Source organism: Camelina sativa, chromosome 17, assembly GCF_000633955.1.
Source record: "Camelina sativa cultivar DH55 chromosome 17, Cs, whole genome shotgun sequence".
Lineage (NCBI taxonomy): Eukaryota > Viridiplantae > Streptophyta > Magnoliopsida > Brassicales > Brassicaceae > Camelina > Camelina sativa.
Genome location: NC_025701.1, coordinates 22,824,687 through 22,844,546, shown reverse-complemented (window position 1 = coordinate 22,844,546; position 19,860 = coordinate 22,824,687). Strand labels below are relative to the sequence as shown.

At 35.7% G+C, this 19,860-nt stretch overlaps 4 protein-coding genes, 2 long non-coding RNA genes and 1 pseudogene across 7 annotated transcripts in view; 1 reads left to right on the top strand and 6 right to left on the bottom strand.

Annotated features, from left to right (window-relative positions):
- Nucleotides 1-2,813, bottom strand: part of LOC104759739 — a 10,120-nt pseudogene extending 7,307 nt beyond the window's left edge.
- On the bottom strand, nucleotides 3,299-7,157 carry LOC109129939. The gene is made up of 3 exons (XM_019238987.1): nucleotides 6,671-7,157; nucleotides 6,323-6,424; nucleotides 3,299-3,345 (listed from the first exon to the last, which is right to left on the bottom strand). The coding sequence occupies exons 1-3, from the start codon at nucleotides 7,155-7,157 to the stop codon at nucleotides 3,299-3,301; spliced, it is 636 nt and encodes a 211-aa protein (XP_019094532.1).
- Nucleotides 7,371-8,109, bottom strand: LOC109130163. The gene is made up of 2 exons (XM_019239355.1): nucleotides 7,877-8,109; nucleotides 7,371-7,792 (listed from the first exon to the last, which is right to left on the bottom strand). Exons 1-2 carry the CDS (start codon nucleotides 8,107-8,109, stop codon nucleotides 7,618-7,620), a joined length of 408 nt encoding a protein of 135 aa, XP_019094900.1. The 3' UTR covers nucleotides 7,371-7,617.
- Nucleotides 8,587-9,258, bottom strand: LOC104759738 (glutathione S-transferase T3-like). Its single transcript, XM_010482630.1, has one exon. It carries the CDS (start codon nucleotides 9,256-9,258, stop codon nucleotides 8,587-8,589), a length of 672 nt encoding a protein of 223 aa, XP_010480932.1.
- Nucleotides 11,307-12,959, top strand: LOC104757879. 2 transcript variants are annotated; one of them, XR_762555.2, is made up of 4 exons: nucleotides 11,307-11,663; nucleotides 11,946-12,036; nucleotides 12,126-12,397; nucleotides 12,777-12,959. It is a non-coding gene; the product is annotated as an uncharacterized LOC104757879 (long non-coding RNA). The 2 variants fall into 2 exon arrangements; XR_762554.2 differs by having other exon boundaries at nucleotides 11,313-11,663; nucleotides 12,285-12,397.
- Nucleotides 13,317-15,080, bottom strand: LOC104757878. Its single transcript, XR_002036242.1, has 3 exons — nucleotides 14,556-15,080; nucleotides 14,112-14,189; nucleotides 13,317-13,988 (listed from the first exon to the last, which is right to left on the bottom strand). It is a non-coding gene; the product is annotated as an uncharacterized LOC104757878 (long non-coding RNA).
- The window catches only part of LOC104757877, a 2,796-nt gene continuing 1,615 nt past the window's right edge, over nucleotides 18,680-19,860 (bottom strand). The window contains exons 4-7 of the mRNA XM_010480660.2: nucleotides 19,705-19,786; nucleotides 19,498-19,611; nucleotides 19,151-19,336; nucleotides 18,680-19,074 (exon numbers count right to left, since the gene is read on the bottom strand). Of these exons, the coding sequence (XP_010478962.1) occupies nucleotides 19,321-19,336; nucleotides 19,498-19,611; nucleotides 19,705-19,786 (212 nt within the window). The 3' untranslated portion in view covers nucleotides 18,680-19,074; nucleotides 19,151-19,320. The remainder of the gene's footprint in view (nucleotides 19,075-19,150; nucleotides 19,337-19,497; nucleotides 19,612-19,704; nucleotides 19,787-19,860) is intronic.

Genomic DNA, 19,860 nt, shown 5'->3' with positions numbered 1-19,860 from the left:
GTCCGTGCGTTCGGACAATCACGAGCGTAATGGCCTCTCCCTTGACACTTGAAACATACAATGTCGCGGCTCCGGACGTCGGTGGTGTTGCGTCGCGGATCTTGGCGCTCATTGGTGGCCGGCTCCCTAGGTTTGAACCTTGAGTCCGCGCTGGTCGCCTTTGGTTTTTCCGGCATTCGGTTTGATGGCGACGCGTTAGGAGTCCAATTGGCAGCCCCTTGGGTTCGGCCACGAGGAACAGAGGCGCTCTTCTTCTTGATTTGAGTCTCAATTTGCACCGAGAGATGCAACAACTCTTCAAAGGTTTGATAGGGTTGGCGCTCGACCTTGCGCGCAATGCGCTCTTGCAATCCGTCCAAGAACTGAGCCATAAGTGATTCTTCGGAGTCATCGACTTGCAACCGGTTGCGCAAGTGTTCAAATTCTTCGTAATACTCCTCCACGTTCCGTGCGCCTTGCGTTAGTCGCCGAAACTTCTTCTGGAGCTCGCGGTGGTAGTAGGGAGGCACGTAGCGTCTTCGCATCTCTGCTTTCAAGACCTCCCAAACAGTGATAGGTCGGTCGCGGTTGCGTCGTTGTTCAGCTTCCAGTCGATCCCACCAGGTAAGGGCGTGATCGGTGAATTGTGCCACCGCATATTGGACCTTTCGTAGCTCCGGATAGGCATGGCACGAGTATAAGTGGTCCATGCGACTTTCCCATTCAAGATAGGCCTCGGGGTCTGACTTGCCTGCGAACGTTGGTGGGACCATCTTGTGGTTCGGCTCATAACGTCTCGGACCTTCGTCGTCTTGATCATCATAGCGGTGTCGTCGTCTAGGCCTCGGTTCAAAGTCCTCATCGGACTGATCACTCGCCGGCTCGCGTCGTGGTCGCCTCGCGGGTAACGGATCTTCGCGAGGAGGATTCATAAGTTCAATCCTCGTGAGGCGATCAGCTAGTTGCTCTAGGCCGGTTCGTAATGCGGCGAGGGTGACACCAATCTCTGGTGGCGCTGGTGGAATTTCTTCGGCCATCGTACGGACTGGTTGTTGGTGACGTGGCGTGGCTCCGCGGTATAGGTTTGAATTTAAACCTCGCAAAAAGAATACCACACGTGAGTCTCACACGCTCAAGAGGACCACACAAAGATTCGTTTCACTAACAATGATTGAGGACAGCTATGACACATGCAATCCTATGACTAAAACAAATAAAGCAAAAGCAAAAGTAAAAGTGCTACGCGACAAGAATTGCTTTATGCCTAAGACCGGAAACACAAAAACTAATCGCGAAACTAGCTTTATGGATCTAAAAGTGAGCTCGCAAGAACACAAAGGAACAGAGATATGAACACGAAGAACAAATGCGAATTCTAACAACCTAAGCGGACGAAAGACAATCCTAAGCATGCACCAAATTAAACCAAAAAGAACAAGCGAGTCCTATGGAGCTAAAAGATGCAAGCTTTAAACTCAAAGATTGAAACTTTAAAGGAACAGAGAGTTCTGGAAAGAAACAACCTCGTAGGAGCTTTGAAGCTCTGATACCAAGCTGATGTGACCCGAGGACACGGTCACGGTACGTTCGCGGTACGGACGCGGCTTGAGCTCTCGGCCAACTTTCAGTCGGTGAAACTTTTCACGGCCGAGGTTCTGGGCTTCGGATCTAGGGGAGAATCAAACGAGGGAAACGGAGTTTGAAGGAATTCAAACGAGCCGTTCAGGAGATACTCCGGGAAGCCGCGAACGGTTCAATCGGACAGTACGGATGCGGGACGAGCGGGTGGACGTCTTCGAGGGAAACGATAGCGGGAAAGACTTGAGGTGATTCGAGGGGACTCGAGAAAGATGAAAGAGGACAGATGGAAACGTGATGAGAGAAAATACGGATGGATCGTTTGACGACACAAGAGGTTTGGCTCTCCTCTTGATACGGTCGCTAACAAGGGCGAACCCGGTTCGCGACTTGTTAGGGTTTTCTCAAGGTTCAATCCCGGATTGAAGAAAGAGAAGAGTGAGACAAGTTTCAAGAATCTCTCTTGAGGAAAAGTTTTATTTTCATACAAGTCTAAGGAGGAACAAGGGCTTAAGGAGAGTTTAAATAGCTAGGTCTAGATAGGAGCTTAAGGACACGCGGATTCATCTTGATCCGCACATCGTCCTTTTGACGTGTCCCCTTTACAAAGAGAACACATCGCCACCTTTTGACTAACACGCTTAGCCACAAACACTCTCCAACGTTCACAAACATAGGATCAAAAGAGAATATTCTCAAGTTCAAAATTAAACCAAAAATAAGAGGGAAAGAGAGATAACCGCCTTGGCCTTGCGCGTGAAGCAACTTAGCCTTTAGGCGTTTTGCGTTTAGCTCCATGCCTCGTTAAAACCTCCTCCGGTAAAACCCATTGGGACAAACCCGGAGTGAGGAAAAAGAGTACACTTCCTCGCTTAACGACTTGACCGTCTTCACTCTTGGGTAAGAGTGAAGATTAAACGGACTGAGCCCTCGGAGTCTTCGTTGGGTGGCTGGTGTCGGACGTAGGTTCGGACAAATAGGTTGAGCCGCTGTTTGGCCGCCTTTGCTGAGCTCTTGGAACGTGTGGTGGCTCCGGGAAGGATCGTTGGAGCCTTGGCCACGTTTGAAGAGGTTGCCCTGGTCGCGTCCGATGCGTCTTGGTCAGGCGTCTCGGTCGCGTCCGGCGTGTCTTGGTCTTCTTGGCTGAGGTCGCGTCCTGCGATCACATCAAGTAGAGTTGACGATATCGTTGCCATGACTTGGATCGAATCGAAGAAGAAGACGATGAGGCGAGATCTCTTTCTCCAAGCGCCCATCGACCGATCTCGATAACGTCTCAGGAAAAAGAAGACGAAGAGGCGAGATCTATTGTTTCTGGAAACCGATCAAAACTTCGATCGTTTGTTTTGATTTTGTGTTTCATCGTTTTGATTTTGTCGAAAGAGAGTGAGAAGAAAACGAAGAAAAAATTAAAAAAAAAAAACAATACTTAACCAATAAAACAATAACACGTATGGGTCTCTGTGAATCTAAAATGATCTCCGCAGAAATCTGTGTCTCACAAATATTAGGATTAAAACTTTTTTTTTGATTATATTACTAAACAAATAAAAGACATCTCCACGGATGTGCAATGAGAATGGTCTTATGGTTTATAAATAGATTATATTTATTATATAATATATATATATATAATTTATAGATCTGACCATTGATGTCTTTATAATTTATAGGTCTCACAGACTCACACTGATAAAATTTTGCTGGTCTAGTTGTAGTAGTTGGTTCTTTTGAGTCGCACTTACCATTCGCGTGGATAGAAAAACCCATCATCTACATTTATTGAGCCTGCAAAAACATATTAAATGGTTATTTATATCAATAACACAGAGCCGTGCCTGTGGGTTAAAAAAAAGGCATTTGCCTCAAGCCCCAAAATATAAATGATTTTGAAGGCTTCCAAATCTAAAAAATATGGTGTATCACAATAGTTTAGAGAGACAGCTTTATTTCATGAATAACATTGGTTCTATTTTTTTGCTTTGACTCTTTAACATAAAAAGATGTATTCCTCTTAAAAATGACAATCTAGTTTAGGATTCTTTTATTTATTTACTTCTTTTTCTTTAAAACAGTTAAAACCTGCTTCAGTGCTTCTAAATCTTCATTAATATACTAATTCATTTTTATAGTAATTTTGTTTATGAATTATAATTGTGATGATTTGATATATTGTTTTTTTTTCTTAAATTTTTAGAACCTAAATTATGAGTATTTGATGAAAAAGTTTAGTGAAATGTAAAGAAGACTATTATATTGTTATATTTTTAATAATTTATATTATTTTAAAATTATTTTACATTTATTTTATTTAATTTTTTTTGTTTAAAACCTTATTTCAATCTCGGCTTAAACCCCGATTAGTCTGGACACGACACTGCAATAACATTTAGTTAATTTAATAATGGCTCCAAAACTTGTAGTTTTATCATTTCCCGAGAAGGTCCAAATTAGATGTAAAAAAAGTTAATGAATCATGTACTAATGTCTACTGTCTTTGTCCCCTTCTTCTTCCTATACACTTCAGTCTACTTTTTCATTTTATAATCACTGTTACATTATTTGGATCTCGACGAAACAGTTGTTTATCATAGCCTTTTTATTACATGCACTATTTATAATTTAGATTTAATGGTAATCTGATCCAAACCATAAGCGCAATTGGGTTGTAGAGGATTAATTTTTGAGTAGAATGTTTCTAAGTAATTGATCCAAACCATAAATGCAAACCATCTTCTAGTGAGAGACGATAACCTATTACGTACGACTACGAGACAATCAAATTATAATTTTTCATAAATAGTAGTGTGATTCGATTACATTTTAAAGTTGCTTTATTTTTAACTGTAAAAAAATCTCAGATTCACAATCACCAGACCTCATGTATATAAATAGCTTACACCCCTTTTTATTTTTTGGAAAATATTTGGAACTAAGATGATAAAAAGCTCAGTTTGATCAAAAAAAAAAAAAGATGATCAACAAATGCATAATATGAAGTGGGAAAAAGAAGCACAATTATGAGATTTTGTTTCTTACGTTAAATCTAACATCTCATCAGTGTTTTTTTTTTCTTTTCTCGTCTTCATCCATTTTTAAGAGACGTACATATTTATTAATTGTAGTATAATATGATATTCCAACAGAAAATAAAACGAAGTATATGGATATGGTCATCACTTATAAATAAGCAAACTAGATTAGTAGCCTTGGTAGAGCACGAGTTGAAATTTCTTTTATTTATATTATAATTTTAGAATAAAATATAATTTATATGATTATTTTTAAAAGTTTTTTTTGAATAAAACATTATGCAATAAAATCATATGCTAAATACGATGGTTTGAAAGAAAACATCTATTTTTTAAGTTTTATATTGTTAATTTTGTAATTTTATGTATGAGATATGATTATGTTTGTTTTTTGTTTTAATTTTAATTTTTGAACCTATTTGGTGAAAGTGTTTAGTTAAGATTTTATTTTTAATATGATTGTGGTTATGTTTGTTTTTTGTTTTAATTTTAATTTTTGAACATGTTTTGTGAAAGTTTTTAGGTAACATTTTATTTTTAACTGCACAATAAAATCTCGGAAATCACGATTAAGTGTGATAAATTGCCAAGATTTTATTTCTTGTTATGTCTAACAGTATATATTTTGTAACAATACATGGAATACTAAATATTTTATTTAAATACTTTATTTTAGAAATTGTATAAATTATTGGAATATTCTCTTCCAAAAGATTTTTTGGGATATTCTTAAGTGGATATTGACCAATTAATCTATAAACTTTTTTGACAACCAACCTATATTTAATCTATAGTCTATATTGTAACCAACTTTTAATACTCACTGGATCTCTGTTGCCTAGTCTTAAATGGACTCTGCACTACATTAAATACTACCTAACATACCACTAATCTGACGTAACTAACAAAACAAATAATCTCAGACCATGTGCATCGGTCAAGGACAAATATTGGTCCTTCAAATATTTTATTCTTATTTTGAGAGTTTCTTAAGTTTGGTAAGAGCATTGGTGTCCTTCACAATTGGTCCCCTGGAAAAATAATATTATTTTTAATTAAAAAATTAATTATTTAAATAAATAAGTAAAAACATATTAAAGTTTTAATTTAAATAAAACATATAACATTGACATTAGAAACATAAGAAAATTACAAAGTTACAAAAACTTGAAAAAAACAAATTATACAATTAAAACATGAAAGATAAAAAACATAAACCATACAAACATCAAAGATAAAAACATACATTTTATTAAATTCATAGAAATTTTTTAATTAATCTTCATTATCTGGAAGATGTCCAAAGTTAGTCCAAATATGCTCAATCAAATCTTTTTTTAACCGTTCATGGACTTTTTTATCCCGAATTTCTGTAAGACGAGTAATCGTAGTGCTCATATTGGAACCCAAACTGGCGGTACCGACGGTATATGTTTGATCCACATCTTCTCCGTGTTGAAATTCAGAAACAATGTTTCGGTAACTGTATGTTCCTCTTTCATCCTCGACAATCATATTATGGAGTATTATGCATGCTCTCATAACATTTGCTATTTTGTATTTATCCCATAAACGAGATGGATTTTTAATAACGGCGAATCTAGCTTGCAAGACTCCAAATGCACGCTCAACATCTTTCCGCACAGCTTCTTGTTTTTTAGAGAAGAGAGAATTTTTCATACCTTGTGGTAGCCAGATAGATTGTATAAAAGTTGCCCATTTAGGATAAATACCATCGGTGAGATAGTATGCCAAATTGTACTCCCTTCCATTGACAAAGTAGTTGACCTCCGGAGCTTTACCGTTGAGAATGTCATCAAAAACATTTGAACGATCTAGAATATTAAGATCGTTCATAGTACCTCGAGCTCCAAAAAAAGCATGCAATATCCAGAGGTCGTAAGAAGCTACTGCCTATAACACGATTATTGGTTTTCCGGTTGATCGTGAATACATCCCTTTCCAAGCCTTTGGACAATTCTTCCACCCCCAATGCATACAGTCAATGCTCCCAACCATCCCGGGAAATCCACATTTTTCATTTTCATAGAATAGTCTTTCTAGGTCGTCGGGTCTGGTACGTCTTAAGTATTCATCGCCAAACAACTGGATTATCGCGGCGGTAAAATCGTGCAAACATTTCCGAGCTGTTGATCCACCAATTCGTACATACTCGTCAACTGTGTCGGACGAAGTACCATATGCCAATTGGCGAATTGCTGCAGTACATTTTTGTATAGGTGACAGACTAGCCCGACCGGTTGCATCCTGGGATTGACGGAAATACTCGACTTCTGTAGAGAGACGTTGCACAATACGCATGAACAATGGCCTATGCATGCGAAACCGTCGCCGGAATAAATAGTCCGGGTATGTTGGAGTATCACTAAAATAATCATTCCAAAGATTATTGTGGCCTTCTTCTCGGTTTCTTGGGATAAATATCCGTTTCTTTGGCTCTATTGGTTCTTGAATGATATTAGAATCTGCATAATTATCAAAATATGCATCAAAATCATCATCCATACCATCTCTTTGGTAGTGATAATGGTATGATGAAGATGCCATTTAGAAAAAGGAGAAGTGTAGAAAAAAAGAGAAGTGTAAGATGTAGTTTTGTTATTGAGTAAGAAATTTGAGTTAAAAAGAAAAGAGAAGTGGTGATCTTCTTTGGTTTGTTTGGTATTGTGTTAGAAAGAAGCATATATATACGCAAAGAAGAAATATCCGTGATACTTCAAAAAAGCCAAATTGATTACTTTTACATTTACCCGTGATGCCAAATACGTAAAGATCCATGACACATTCACAATACGCCAATAACTCACATTGATCCGTGATACCAATATGCCAAAAAACTTACAATACGCCAATAACTCACATTGATCCGTGAGACCTAGCCAAAAACAAAAGCTACCAATACCATACCTACTATTGCTACCGAAGCTATCAATTCAAAACCAATTATAAACCTATTTCGGATCTTCCCTAGCTCAAACACTTCCTTCTCGATCCGTGATATTTTCTGCTATGTTTCACCACTCATGTGTGATCCGTAGTCACTCGATAATGCTAAGTTATCTACCTTCTGAGACAACACTTCACATTGTCTGCCCATCTCTCTCATCTTCTCCATGACAGCTTCATCCCACCACTTGTGAATATGCATCTCTCCATCATCAATATTCCCACATGTGAAGAACCTGCATTAACATATATAATTAGCCATTTCAATTCATAAACAGTTTAAACAAACCAATATGAAGATTAGAGGGAGTCCCACATACCGTCTATTGTAACTTGTAGATAAGAGGGGCTGACCACCACAGTAGCAAACCTTCGGGAATCCAAACTCAACCTCAGGTTGAGGAGGGTAAACTCTCGCCTGAGCATTCATGAAACTACTCTCAGCCTCATCCATCTGAATCAAAGCTTCTATTTCCCTTTGCTCAGTGTCGTTTGAGTATTGATCATATTGATCTGAGGAATCAGGCTGAGAGTAGCTGTAGTCTTGGCCCATCTGATTTATTTGAAACATATAGACATAGAGAACAAATTCACACAATTAGAAACACAATCTATTCTAGATTAATCATACAAAGTAGCATCTTAAGCCGAGTTGGTGAAACTAAAACATACAATCATAAAACGAAAATCATACAAAGTTAGATACTAAAACAGAAACAATTCGAACTTAGATACTACTAAAATCATACAAAGTTGCAACAACAAGTTGATCAGCTTAGAAATACTGAGCCACTATCTTATCCTTGATAAGTTGATCAGCTTCACTAAGTGGCTCTGGTTTGGCAAGAAGTGTGTCTAATATGCCAAGCTTCTGTAGCTTTTCTTTTTCAGCCATATCCACCCTCTTTACTTCCAACATGCTCTTGTACTCAGCGAGAGCCTTCCCCTGAGCATTTTTCCTCTTGGCCTTTGCAGCCTTGATACCTTGAGGCCAAATCTCAAAGTCTTGTTCATTATGGGTTGACTTGGACTATGAAGCTGACTCGGATTGTGAAGCTGCCTCGGATTGTGAAGCTGCCTCAGATTGTGAAGCTGCAGCAACTGGTTTCCTCTTTGTTCTGACGTTTGTTGAAGGGTTGTTAATAGTGTTAAGGTTCAGCCATTTCTGCTCAAACCTTAACAAACACCAGCAATGCTCCATTGTAAACTTCGTGTTATGTTCAGCGAAATAGATGTCGTGGGCCATCTTCAGCACATCATTCTCAGAGTGTCCATTACTGTTTAGTCTTTCCGCAGCTGCGTAAGCACCGCAGAACTTGTTAGTGCACTCATTGACCCTAAACCACCTCTGCTTACAGTTTATGTTCATCCCCTGTTCACCATTGCCTATAGCATGAGGAGTGTCTGCATAGTATTTGTTAACTCTTTGCCAAAAGCTTCCTCCCTTTTGTTGATTTCCAATAATAGGGTCCTTTGAAGTGTTCAGCCACGCACTGCTAAGAGCTTCATCATCAGCCGGATTCCATTTCTTCCTATCCTTCCTGACATGTGTCTCTTGAGAAAGAGGTACATCCTGATGAGATTCTTGAGACGAGTAAGGAGGTACTTCGTAAGCACCATCTAGGTTAAGAGTATCGCCTTGACTGTTGAGAAGATCTACATAACTAGAAGAGGACTGACTGAATGTATTGTAAGAACTCATAGGAAGAGTGTACCAAAGAGGAAGAAGCAGTTAAGATGAGAAAAGAATGAAGAGAGATAGAATGACCGAAGCTTGAAGCGTTTAAGATGAGAAAAGAATGAAGAGAGATATAATGACCGAAGCTTGAAGCGTTTAAGATGAGAAAAGAATGAAGAGAGATATAATGACCAAAGCTTGAAGCGTTTAAGATGAGAAAAGAATGAAGAGAGATATAATGACCAAAGCTTGAAGAGAGATATAATGGAGAAAGATTGAAGAGAGATATAATGACCAAAGCTTTAGTAGATGGAGAAATCGGATATGTTGTTGGTACCATTCATAATGACAATAGCTTCAACTACCTAAGTCTAATCACAATTTATGACAACTAAATATCAAGTACAACTAAAGCTTCAACTAGTTATAGAAACTTAGTTATAGTTATAGTTACATAAAGCTTGTACAACTAAAGCTTGTATAGCTTCAACTAGTTATACAAGCTTCAACTAGTTATACAAGCTTATACTCTCACCTTTATATAAATAGCTATAGTTACATAAATTAAAGCAAATGCAAAATATAAATCATATTAACTACTCTACCAAATCAATTAATGAGACCAATACCAAATCAACAAACAACAAGAAATTGACATTTTGGATGCTAATAGAATCGATTATTTACCTTTCACTGGGTGAATGTTGCTACTTCTTCTGAGATTTCTCCTTATGTGAGGCTTTCACGCTGAGGAAACTCATATACAACAAACAAGTTTTATGTTAAACTCGGTTGAACATAAACGAATACGGTTTCACAACAACAACAAGAATACGGNAACAAACACTACAAGAAAACATGGTTTTTCCGACTACAAATGGCGACTACATATATAGTCGCTATTTTTAGCGACTATTTAGCGACTATTTGGCGACAAATTTACGACTACAAAAATTTAGTCGTATAATAGTCGTTATTTTGCGACTACTTACAGTAGTCGGTAATTTAGTCGTAATTTAACGACTATTTCATGACTATATTGCATAACGGAACATTTAGTTGTTAAATAGTCGCTAATTTAGCGACTTAGATGCGACTCATGGTAAAGGTTGCCAATAAGTCGTATATCAGTCGCTACTTAAGAAAATCAAAATTTTCAAAATTTAACTCCAAACCCTGAACCAAACTCCAAAACCTAAATCATAAACTTAAAGCTTAAATCATGAACATTCAATTCTTAATCTTAGAAATTATTTTGTAAACCATAAAACTAAAACATAACCATTCTTATATATACATAAAACAAAGTTTTAATGCTTAAAAGAAAATCTAAATTTTCCAAAACTTAACCCCAAATCTAAAATCTTAACCCTAAACTTTATACCCCCAAACCTTTAACCAAACTTCAAAACCTAGATCATCAAATCTAAATCTTGAAGTTTAAATTCTTAATCTTATAAAAATTAATTCATAAACTATAAAACCAAACCATAGCCATTATATATATGTATATATTTATATATATAAAACCAAACCATAACCATTATATATATATATATATATATCATAAAGCAAAGCTTTAATATCTATAGTTTTCCAAATCCTATATTTTTATCAAAACTTAAACCCAAACCCAAAACTAAAGCTCCAAAACCCTTAACCTTATATTTAAAACCTTTATAATTCATATATAGAAATTAAATCATAAATCATTCACCCAAAAGGCCAAAATATAACCACTGAATATCTATAAAACCAATATGTAAAACTATTTAGTATTTACATATAAATCAATCTTTCCAAAAACTATATACTTACAAAATTTATTAAACTTAGTCATTTTAAAACCTAAAACAAATTATTTTTAAATCTAAATCAAATCTAATATTCTTCTAAATTTCAAAACCCCAATTCCCAAATCATAAATTTCAAATCTCATTTCTTGAATTATGGACCCAGAATTCCAAAATACATATAAGTATAAAGTTTTGATCCAACAAATTACTCTTTAAATATTGAAAGCTTTTTATTGGATGATATGTAAACACAGGGATTACACTATCAACCGTTGATTAATTTAATCCAACGGACAAGGTTTTTTCCTACTCTTCTTTCTCTTTCGTCTCCTTCACCGAGGGATTACCTTTCTCTGCAACGGACAAGGTTTTTTCCTTCTCTTCTTTCTCCTTTGTCTCTTTAGCCGATTAACTTTCTCTTCTTTCTCCTTTCTCTCCTCCTCCCGTTGCTTCATTCTATTCGATCTTCATCTTGTCGTTGTTTTCATCCTCTCAAGTTTTTAGATTTGGTACCAGAGCATTTTTGTGTATCTCAGATCCAAGAGCGAAGCTCGTCAATACGATGCTGACCGCGATGTAAACTAAGGAAGAGAAGAGAAGCGCACTTGTCGCAACCCTCTCGATTTCCCTATCGTAATTATCTCTTTGCTTTCGATTCCCTTTTAGAAATTTGCTCTAGATTCCTAGGGGTTTCACATTGCTATTAGAGTCTCAATTTCGATATAGACACTTGAAATTTCAGTTACAATTGTATTTGGATTCGATAATTTTCACGAGGTTGAGCAAATTGAGAATGTGAGGCTATCTCAAGCTTTGATTTGTATGACTTATCTTGTTCTGTGTTCATCACTTGCTAGTATCAGGTATAGGTTACAGGAATGTGAATAATTGAACTCCTTTTCGCTTTGTTTACAGATCAGAACCCCTTGATGACACTGAGAGCGAAGCTCGTCAATACGATGCTGAGCGCTCTGAATTTGGCGGCTTCGGTTGCGCCACCGTAAAGGTGCTCTCTGTTATTTTTTTCCTTACCTTCCAATTTTCAGAGATATTTTAGGGTTCAAATGAGTTAAAGTTGATTACTTGCTTGCGCAGGTGCAAATTCTTCTTCTTATTCTTCTCCATTTTCTATTCATCATATATAGTTAGGTTTATAGCTCTATTGATTGATTTGTGTTCTGTGATAGGTGAGTAGAATCATAGATTTGAGCTGCATTAATTTGGGTCCGAGCTAAAATCTGAATCTTGTTGTAGGACCTGCGAGGTCATGTTCTTTGTCTGTTCGTTGCAAGGATGCTCATGGTCACCATGCTCAAGCACACTCTTAGACAGAGCTCATGATGTACAACTTTATTTCAGAGTGGAAGGTAAATTTTCATTTGTTAAGACATTTTCTTATCCTTTGCTATTACGGTACAATATATTTACTTTGCTACTTATTGCTGTGAGACTTTTATTAATTCTGTCAGAGAGTCATTTGTTTAGCAGCCTCTGTTTTTGTGAGGCTTTTTGTTGAATTTGTCAAGAGTTATTTGGTAAACCCGATCTATAGACACTTGTTTTCTCTGCACTCTTTAACTAGAGTCACCATACTCACACTCACGTTTTTAAGCTAGAGGACATGTTAGTTATAGTGAATTGCTTGTCCCGATGGTTTCTCATTTCTAGTATAGATTTTGAAATTCTGTTATATTGATACTGGGAAATGTGTCCCCATGATACCTTTTTTGTTTGTTTGTTCTGAAGGTACTTGAAGAAATGAGTTACTTTGGGAACATTAGTGGGAACTACTTAGGCTTCAATGATGGAATATCAAGCAATTGAGAATGTGCTACAAACCATTTATTATGTAGTTGTTCATCTTTTTTTTTCTAATTATGTTTTTTTTTAGGAGGATGAAGTATTCTTATTTTTAATTATGATTTTTAATTTTATTTTGTAATACAGTTTTTTTTTATAATCATGATTTATAATAATAAATATAGTATTCCAAAAAACATTATTCATAATTTAAATATATTTAAAACAATTAATAATATATATTTATAATTTGTATAAATACTGTATAAATACAATAATGTATAAATACTATATAAATACAATAATGTATAAATACTTAAATACAACTATAGTCGGTAATTAGTCATTAAATTTGGCGACTATGTTACGACTAATGTTCGTAATCGTAAAATTAGTCGTAACGTAGTCGCTAAATTTAACGACTACATTACGACTACGCTTACGACTGCGAACATTAGTCGTAACATAGTCGCTAATTAGCGACTAATTTATGACTAATTTTTCTTACTGACTAACGATTTATGACAACAAGTTTTAGTCGTTATTTGGTCGTAAACCACCATTTAGCGACTAAATAGTGACAAATAGTGCAGTCGTTAATTTCATGTTTTCTTGTAGTGAAAGATTGAAGAGAGATATAATGACTAAAGCTTGAAGAGAGATATAATGACCAAAGCTTTAGTAGATAGAGAAATCGGATATGTTATTGGTACCATTCATAATGACAAAAGCTTCAACTACCTAAGTCTAATCACAATTTATGACAACTAAATATCAAGTACAACTAAAGCTTCAACTAGTTATACAAACTTAGTTATACTCTCACCTTTATATAAATAGCTATAGTTACATAAATTAAAGCAAATGCAAGATATATAAATAGATAGTTACATCAACTATTGCATCACCATTAATTTTTTAGTTAAAACAGAGATCATAAACTACATCCTCTTATTTACTACCTAGACATCAACACTTGACGAATCTAAAGATACAAATCATATTAACTACTCTACCAAATCAATTAATGAGACCACTACCAAATCAACAAACAACAAGAAATTGACATTTTGGATGCTAATGGAATCGATTATTTACCTTTCACTGGCTGAATGTTGCTACTTCTTCTGAGATTTCTCGTTATGTGAGGCTTTCACGCTGAGGAAACTCATATACAACAAACAAGTGCAATGTTAAACTCGGTTTAACATAAACGAATACGGTTTCCCAACAACAACAGGAATAGGGTTTCACAACAACTAACCTAAAGAATTTGGTTACCTTACCATGTAGGGAATGACTATCGCTTGCTATCCCATTCGAAATACGACCAAAGCCACGCACTTTAACCTTTGAAATCTGCATCCCCAAAAAAATTCGTCGAATTAGAACCAAATTTAAGATAATCATAAAATCAGAAACTAAAATCAGAGAGAAACTAAAACGAAACCCTAAAATGAAACCCTATAAACTAAATTGAAACCCTTAATCGAACCCCTAAAAACTAAATCGAATCCCTAAATCCAAACCCTAAATCAAAATCCAAAACATATTAAGAAACCCTAAATTGAAATTAAAATCAGAGAGAACATATACAGCTTCACAGATAGTCAACACACGAGTCAAAACTCAGTCCCAAATCTATCGAATCATATAAAAATTGCCTTCAAACCAAAACAAAAAAATACATCAATCTATCATCGGAAACATAGTTCGTACACAAACCTCTTTCTATTGCAACCGGCTAGAAGAGGACTGACGGCAGATTTGCCTTTGTTTCACCCAATTTTCAAGCAGATCGGCGGACAGAATCAAATCGCCGTCGAGAGAGAGAAAGAGTAAAGAAAGAGAAACAAAGAGAAAAGAAAATAACTCGAGAACAAGATTGTTTTGGTCTCACCCAACCCAAACGACACAAACAAATAAGAGGCCGCCACGTGTTAAGAAGGACTGGCGAAAAACGTCCGTTTTGCAGATACGTTTCTTCAATATTTGGTTAATTTCAATTTAAATTAAGAAATTAAAATATGACGGACGGACTGAAAATACGGCGATGCAGATGCTCTTACAACGAAACAGTGACATGTAGCAATGGAACCACAGCGATTATAGAAGGAGATTACTGCTATAAATTAAACTTAGTTTTATCATCGATGTCTGGTAAAGAGAGACCCACATGAGAAACAAAGTGAATCAAATGACAGATCTATAAAGTAGGAAAAAAACAAAAGAAGAAAGCGAAGAAGATTAGTAAAACAAATACGATCTTAGATAATTAAAATAAAATTGCTAATAGATATATACATATATGGAGGATGTACACAACTCACCCGACCGCACTTCATGTGCTTAGCACGTGAAAAGTACGTTACTCGTGATTGTCACTTTATCGTAGTATCCTCCATAGTCCACACACACGATTGGGACTAATAGACTTTTCGGATAATGGTAGAGAAGAGCGTAACGAGCTTTAGAAAGGACAACAACAAGTGTCCAAGAAACAAAGACCACTTACTGTTTGGACAATAAGTCTTAGGTCGTGTAAGGAGTCTTACCTATGACTTGTCACCGCCGAAGCAAAAGACCCATCACAGCGTTGCTGTTCTCAACTCACAGTATTTATTATATGATTTTCATATTTAGTTCATTTAATAAAAAAAGATTCTAATCCTGAATACTGAATCCACTATTAGGAACTGAGAAGTCTGAAATACTAACCACATTAGCTGTCAACACTGTTCATTGACACCTTCGTGCGCCGATTAAATTATTCAGTTTTATTCTATGAAGTCTATGTTGATGGTGAACCAACTAAAACAAAAAACAATGCACGAGCTGTTGGGCCCAAAACAAAAGAAATTGGGGTGTAAAGTTAGCGAAGACAGATCAGACGAAGATATTATAATGAACTTGGTAAATATTCCAAAAAAAAAAAAAAAAAANAAAAAAAAAAAACTTATATGTATGTGTAACACCCATGAACCGAAAAGTAAATATTCGGTGTGGGAGTCGACACCTTAAGTAGTCGGATTGATCGGTTTGATTTATGTTTCTCTAGTTTATGCGGTTGGTTTGGATAAACCCTAGGTTTGTTTTCAAAGGTAGAACTCGACGTCCTTAAAGTTGGATAGACCGACGTCCTTAAAGTTGGACATAAGTTATGTGTGAGTCATGGACGTGTCTGGAGCAGTTGAAAGGGGAAATTCGTCGAGGAGAAGCGAGGTAACGATGCTAGGGCATATCGGAGGGATATTTTTTTTATATAAATTGTCACTCCTAAATTGAAAAAAATTGAAGCAATTGGGTAAATAAATAGCCTATAAGCCATAACTTAAAACATATTGTCTTTGAAACCACATTGATGGATAAAGGCATAAAGCCATATCTGAATACAATCTCTGCAAGAAAAATTGACAGAAACTTGACATAGATCGATTGTAAGAGACACGCAGGATGTGGAACAATAAATAAAAAAAGAGCTACGCGGCAGCTAACGAAGGAGATGTGTTCTTCGGTCAATAAGACCGGGAGGGGGTGCGTGGGAAATAATGATTTAGACCAGGCCCAACTACGGAAACACTGAGGAAGATAAATGGTTTTGTGCGCACAGCGGATCACTGGAATAAAACTCTAGAACATAAAAAAAAAAAAAAAAAAAAAAAAAAAAAAAAAAAAAAAAAAAANAACAGCTAAGCTTCTCGGTGTATCTGACGTGGATGAGGTGGCTTGGGGATGTGAGATCTTGTGTGTAATCCCATCCTCAAGTAAGACATGTTAGGTGATTTCTAGTGTAGATATAAGTCTGTGTGTTAGGATCATGGTTGTATAGCTTTAGAAAATGTTTTATATTTAAGAGGGTAAGTTGATCCCCATCCCCTCACTGAATATTCTTTACTCACTCTTGAACTTGATTCTTGTCTTGTCGTTGCTCACTTGATATTCCTCTTCTTCTTTGTTGGTTCATCATTTTGGATCGTCACCGAAAAACAAAATTGTTAAGTGGGATGAGATATGTTAATAGCCCAATAATACAATAGGGTTAGCCTAGCCTACACTATTTTGAATGGGATACATTGGTTTTTTATTCAATATTTTATTTTTACTCTTTACACTTCAAATCATCTTTTTTTTCTCTCTCTTCCACTTATTAATTCAACTTTCATTCATTTTTTATTCTATACAATAGTTTGTTAATCAAAATTCAACACCCTACCTTACTATATATACTATATATTACCTCCGCTACGCGGGGAAGAGTTGTATAATGTTATGTTTCTTAATTATTTAAGATTTAAAATTCTTTAAAAAAAAGACAAAAATAGACTAAAAAAGGTGAACTAATATATATTGGGAAATTACATATTTCTAACAAAATATATTATTTGAATAAAATGTTACATGTAAATACCATAATTTATATAAATGAATGTTCTGAACTCTCATGGAATATTCTTTTGTTCTCATCTTTTTAATTTTAGAAATTAAATACATTCATAAAAATTTAAATATATATGTTTATGCATTTATGACTTCCTCCATCTAAATACACTCTAATTAAGAATACTTGAAAATTGACTTATAATTCTGAATATTGGTTTGAACAAAAATCCTCTATATATTAATAGAGGAACATTTTGGTAAAAAAGCTGAGGTGTCAGCATTACAGAGCTTAGGACACTCTTTCTTTTATTTGTCACTAGCAGTTGATCCACGCTACTCGCGGAAGTTTCATGATGTTGTTTTTATTTTTGTGGTTTTTTTAGTTTGATATTTTATGTATGGTATGTGGTTTTATCGTATGGTAGTTCTTCAATGGAGTAGGCTGTGTCTGCCTTCAAACTTTCTCTCCTTCAACTGTTTTTTGCTTTTTTTTACTGTTGCCTTGATCACTTCCTCGAGGTTTCATGGTTGCAATGCGTTTGAGGTTTTGAGATAGTCTAGACTCCTTGATAATGTGGGAAAACGGGATGGGGATATAATGTTAACAATTGGTTGCTAATATTCTAGAGAAAAGAGTTTTGAACAGAGTAGCTTTTAAAAATTCGCTAATTGTGATTGTTGAATGTCTTTCTGGCCAGTAATTAGTATGTAACGGCTAAATTAGTGAGTAGATTAGGCAGTAGAGGGGTTGTTACAGAATTAATTTAATGGCGTATGGCCCATCTGCGGTTTTAAATTGTAGCTGAATCATATTTCCATTTGTACAATTACTGTTCTGTATGAATCATATTGCGTAGCAAATAAACTTGGGCACTAAGTGTTTGGTACTTCTCAACCAAAATAGAAAGAGTCTATGTAGAAGCTGTTGGATTTCTGTTGATACCTAAGGCGGCAATTGGTGTACTTCTTAATGAGAATCACAAAGATACTTAAGTAAAGTAAGTGTGATCATCTGCATTCAGGTTTTTATAAAAGTCGTACGGCAAGAAACTTGTCATTCACAACAGAACATTGTGTGCAGTGCATGAAAACTCTGACGACACCTTCAGCTGCTTGTGGAAGCTCATCTTTCAAAGGGACAGCTGAGGGTTGAGGCAATAGCGAGGCATTATAGGTGACTGTCGAAAGATATTTACTATTGGGTTGATGCATTTGTAACTGTTTTTAAATTCCCCTCGTTCTTCTTTGCACTAATATAGTTTGGTTTTTAATTGTTAATATGTTCTGAGAAAAAAAGTTTGTTGTAACTACACTCTCCAATTAATTTAAATCCTCTTATTGACAATCGTACAATTGAATTTGGTTGTCGTAGAATTTCAACTTCTCATCAGTTACTGAATTTCAAGTTCTCATCAGTAACGTATTTTCCTATTAATTCGTTAAAAAGTAATGTTAAATGATAGCATACATCGAGAAGGACTTATGGTTATTTCAAAAGTAGAGTTGGAAATTAATTTTACAGTTGAAAGTCGAAAAAGATTCTGATAATAACAACCATATAGTAACGCAAAGAAATTCCATTCAGAAATAGAGGGGAGAAAAGTAGTGAAATGGAGGCAAGTTCTTTAGGTAAAGCAATTGGAAAATTTAAATATAACTAAGTAGGCTAATTGCATTACTATTTCTTCTGTTTTTTGTTCCTTGCTGCCGAAGATGAGGTTTCGACTTGTAAATCTCCAGAATGATTTTCTTCCTCTGTTGTAATATCTACTGCAGAGGGGGTGCTTGTCTGGTCTAGCCGAGTTGGAGATGTGGTAGCCCTTTTAGCACCTAAATCCACCATTTTCCAACCTGCTGCCTGCGTCTGTACGTATGAAATAGTTTAGAAAGCAATGAGATAAATCCTAGAAAGTGTGATTTGGATGTGGTGTAAAGTTTACCTCAACGAAGGTCGGACCAGGAAGAACCACAATTGTTTCATAAATACGTGACACCGTAAAGGACTGATGGTGAGGAGTGAAGTTGAAGTTAGTCAGCTTAAGTTGGAATGTGAAATTCTTCCCAACAATGTCAGAGACGGTTTTGGGAATTGGAGCACCACATTCTGAGTTTAGTTCACCTTCAGCCTAGATGATGCGAGAAGATATTAAATAGAGTTAAGTAATTAATAGGAAAGGGAAAGTAGTTAATGTGTCGATGGAAAGGGAAATGAAGGGAAATTAGTTTCAGATAACATTAATGTTTATATATGGCCGATAAAATAACCTTTTGAATTTAGTAAACTGACCTGTGCATGACCAGTAGCAACAAACTGGTTAAGAGCATCAATGGATACATGTTCAATCTTGGACCATGGAATGGTGCAATAGAGTTGGTGTCTTCTTTTTGTTTGGCCTTTAGCCTGCTTGGTTATGTACGAAAATATAGTTAAGGGACATTAGGAAATTAGTGTGAAACAGTATTTAAAAATGATTTGGAGAAAGAATATCACTACCTTTGAGAAAACTGTGCAGTTGTTGTCACGTCTCCGTCTTTAAAAAATTTGGTCCCAGACGTGACGTTAAGGTAAAGTTCAGCTGGAAGGTAACTTTTGGTTAGTTGTCATGGGAGTTTATGATGGCATAAAGGAAGGAGTCTGAATAAATGGGGG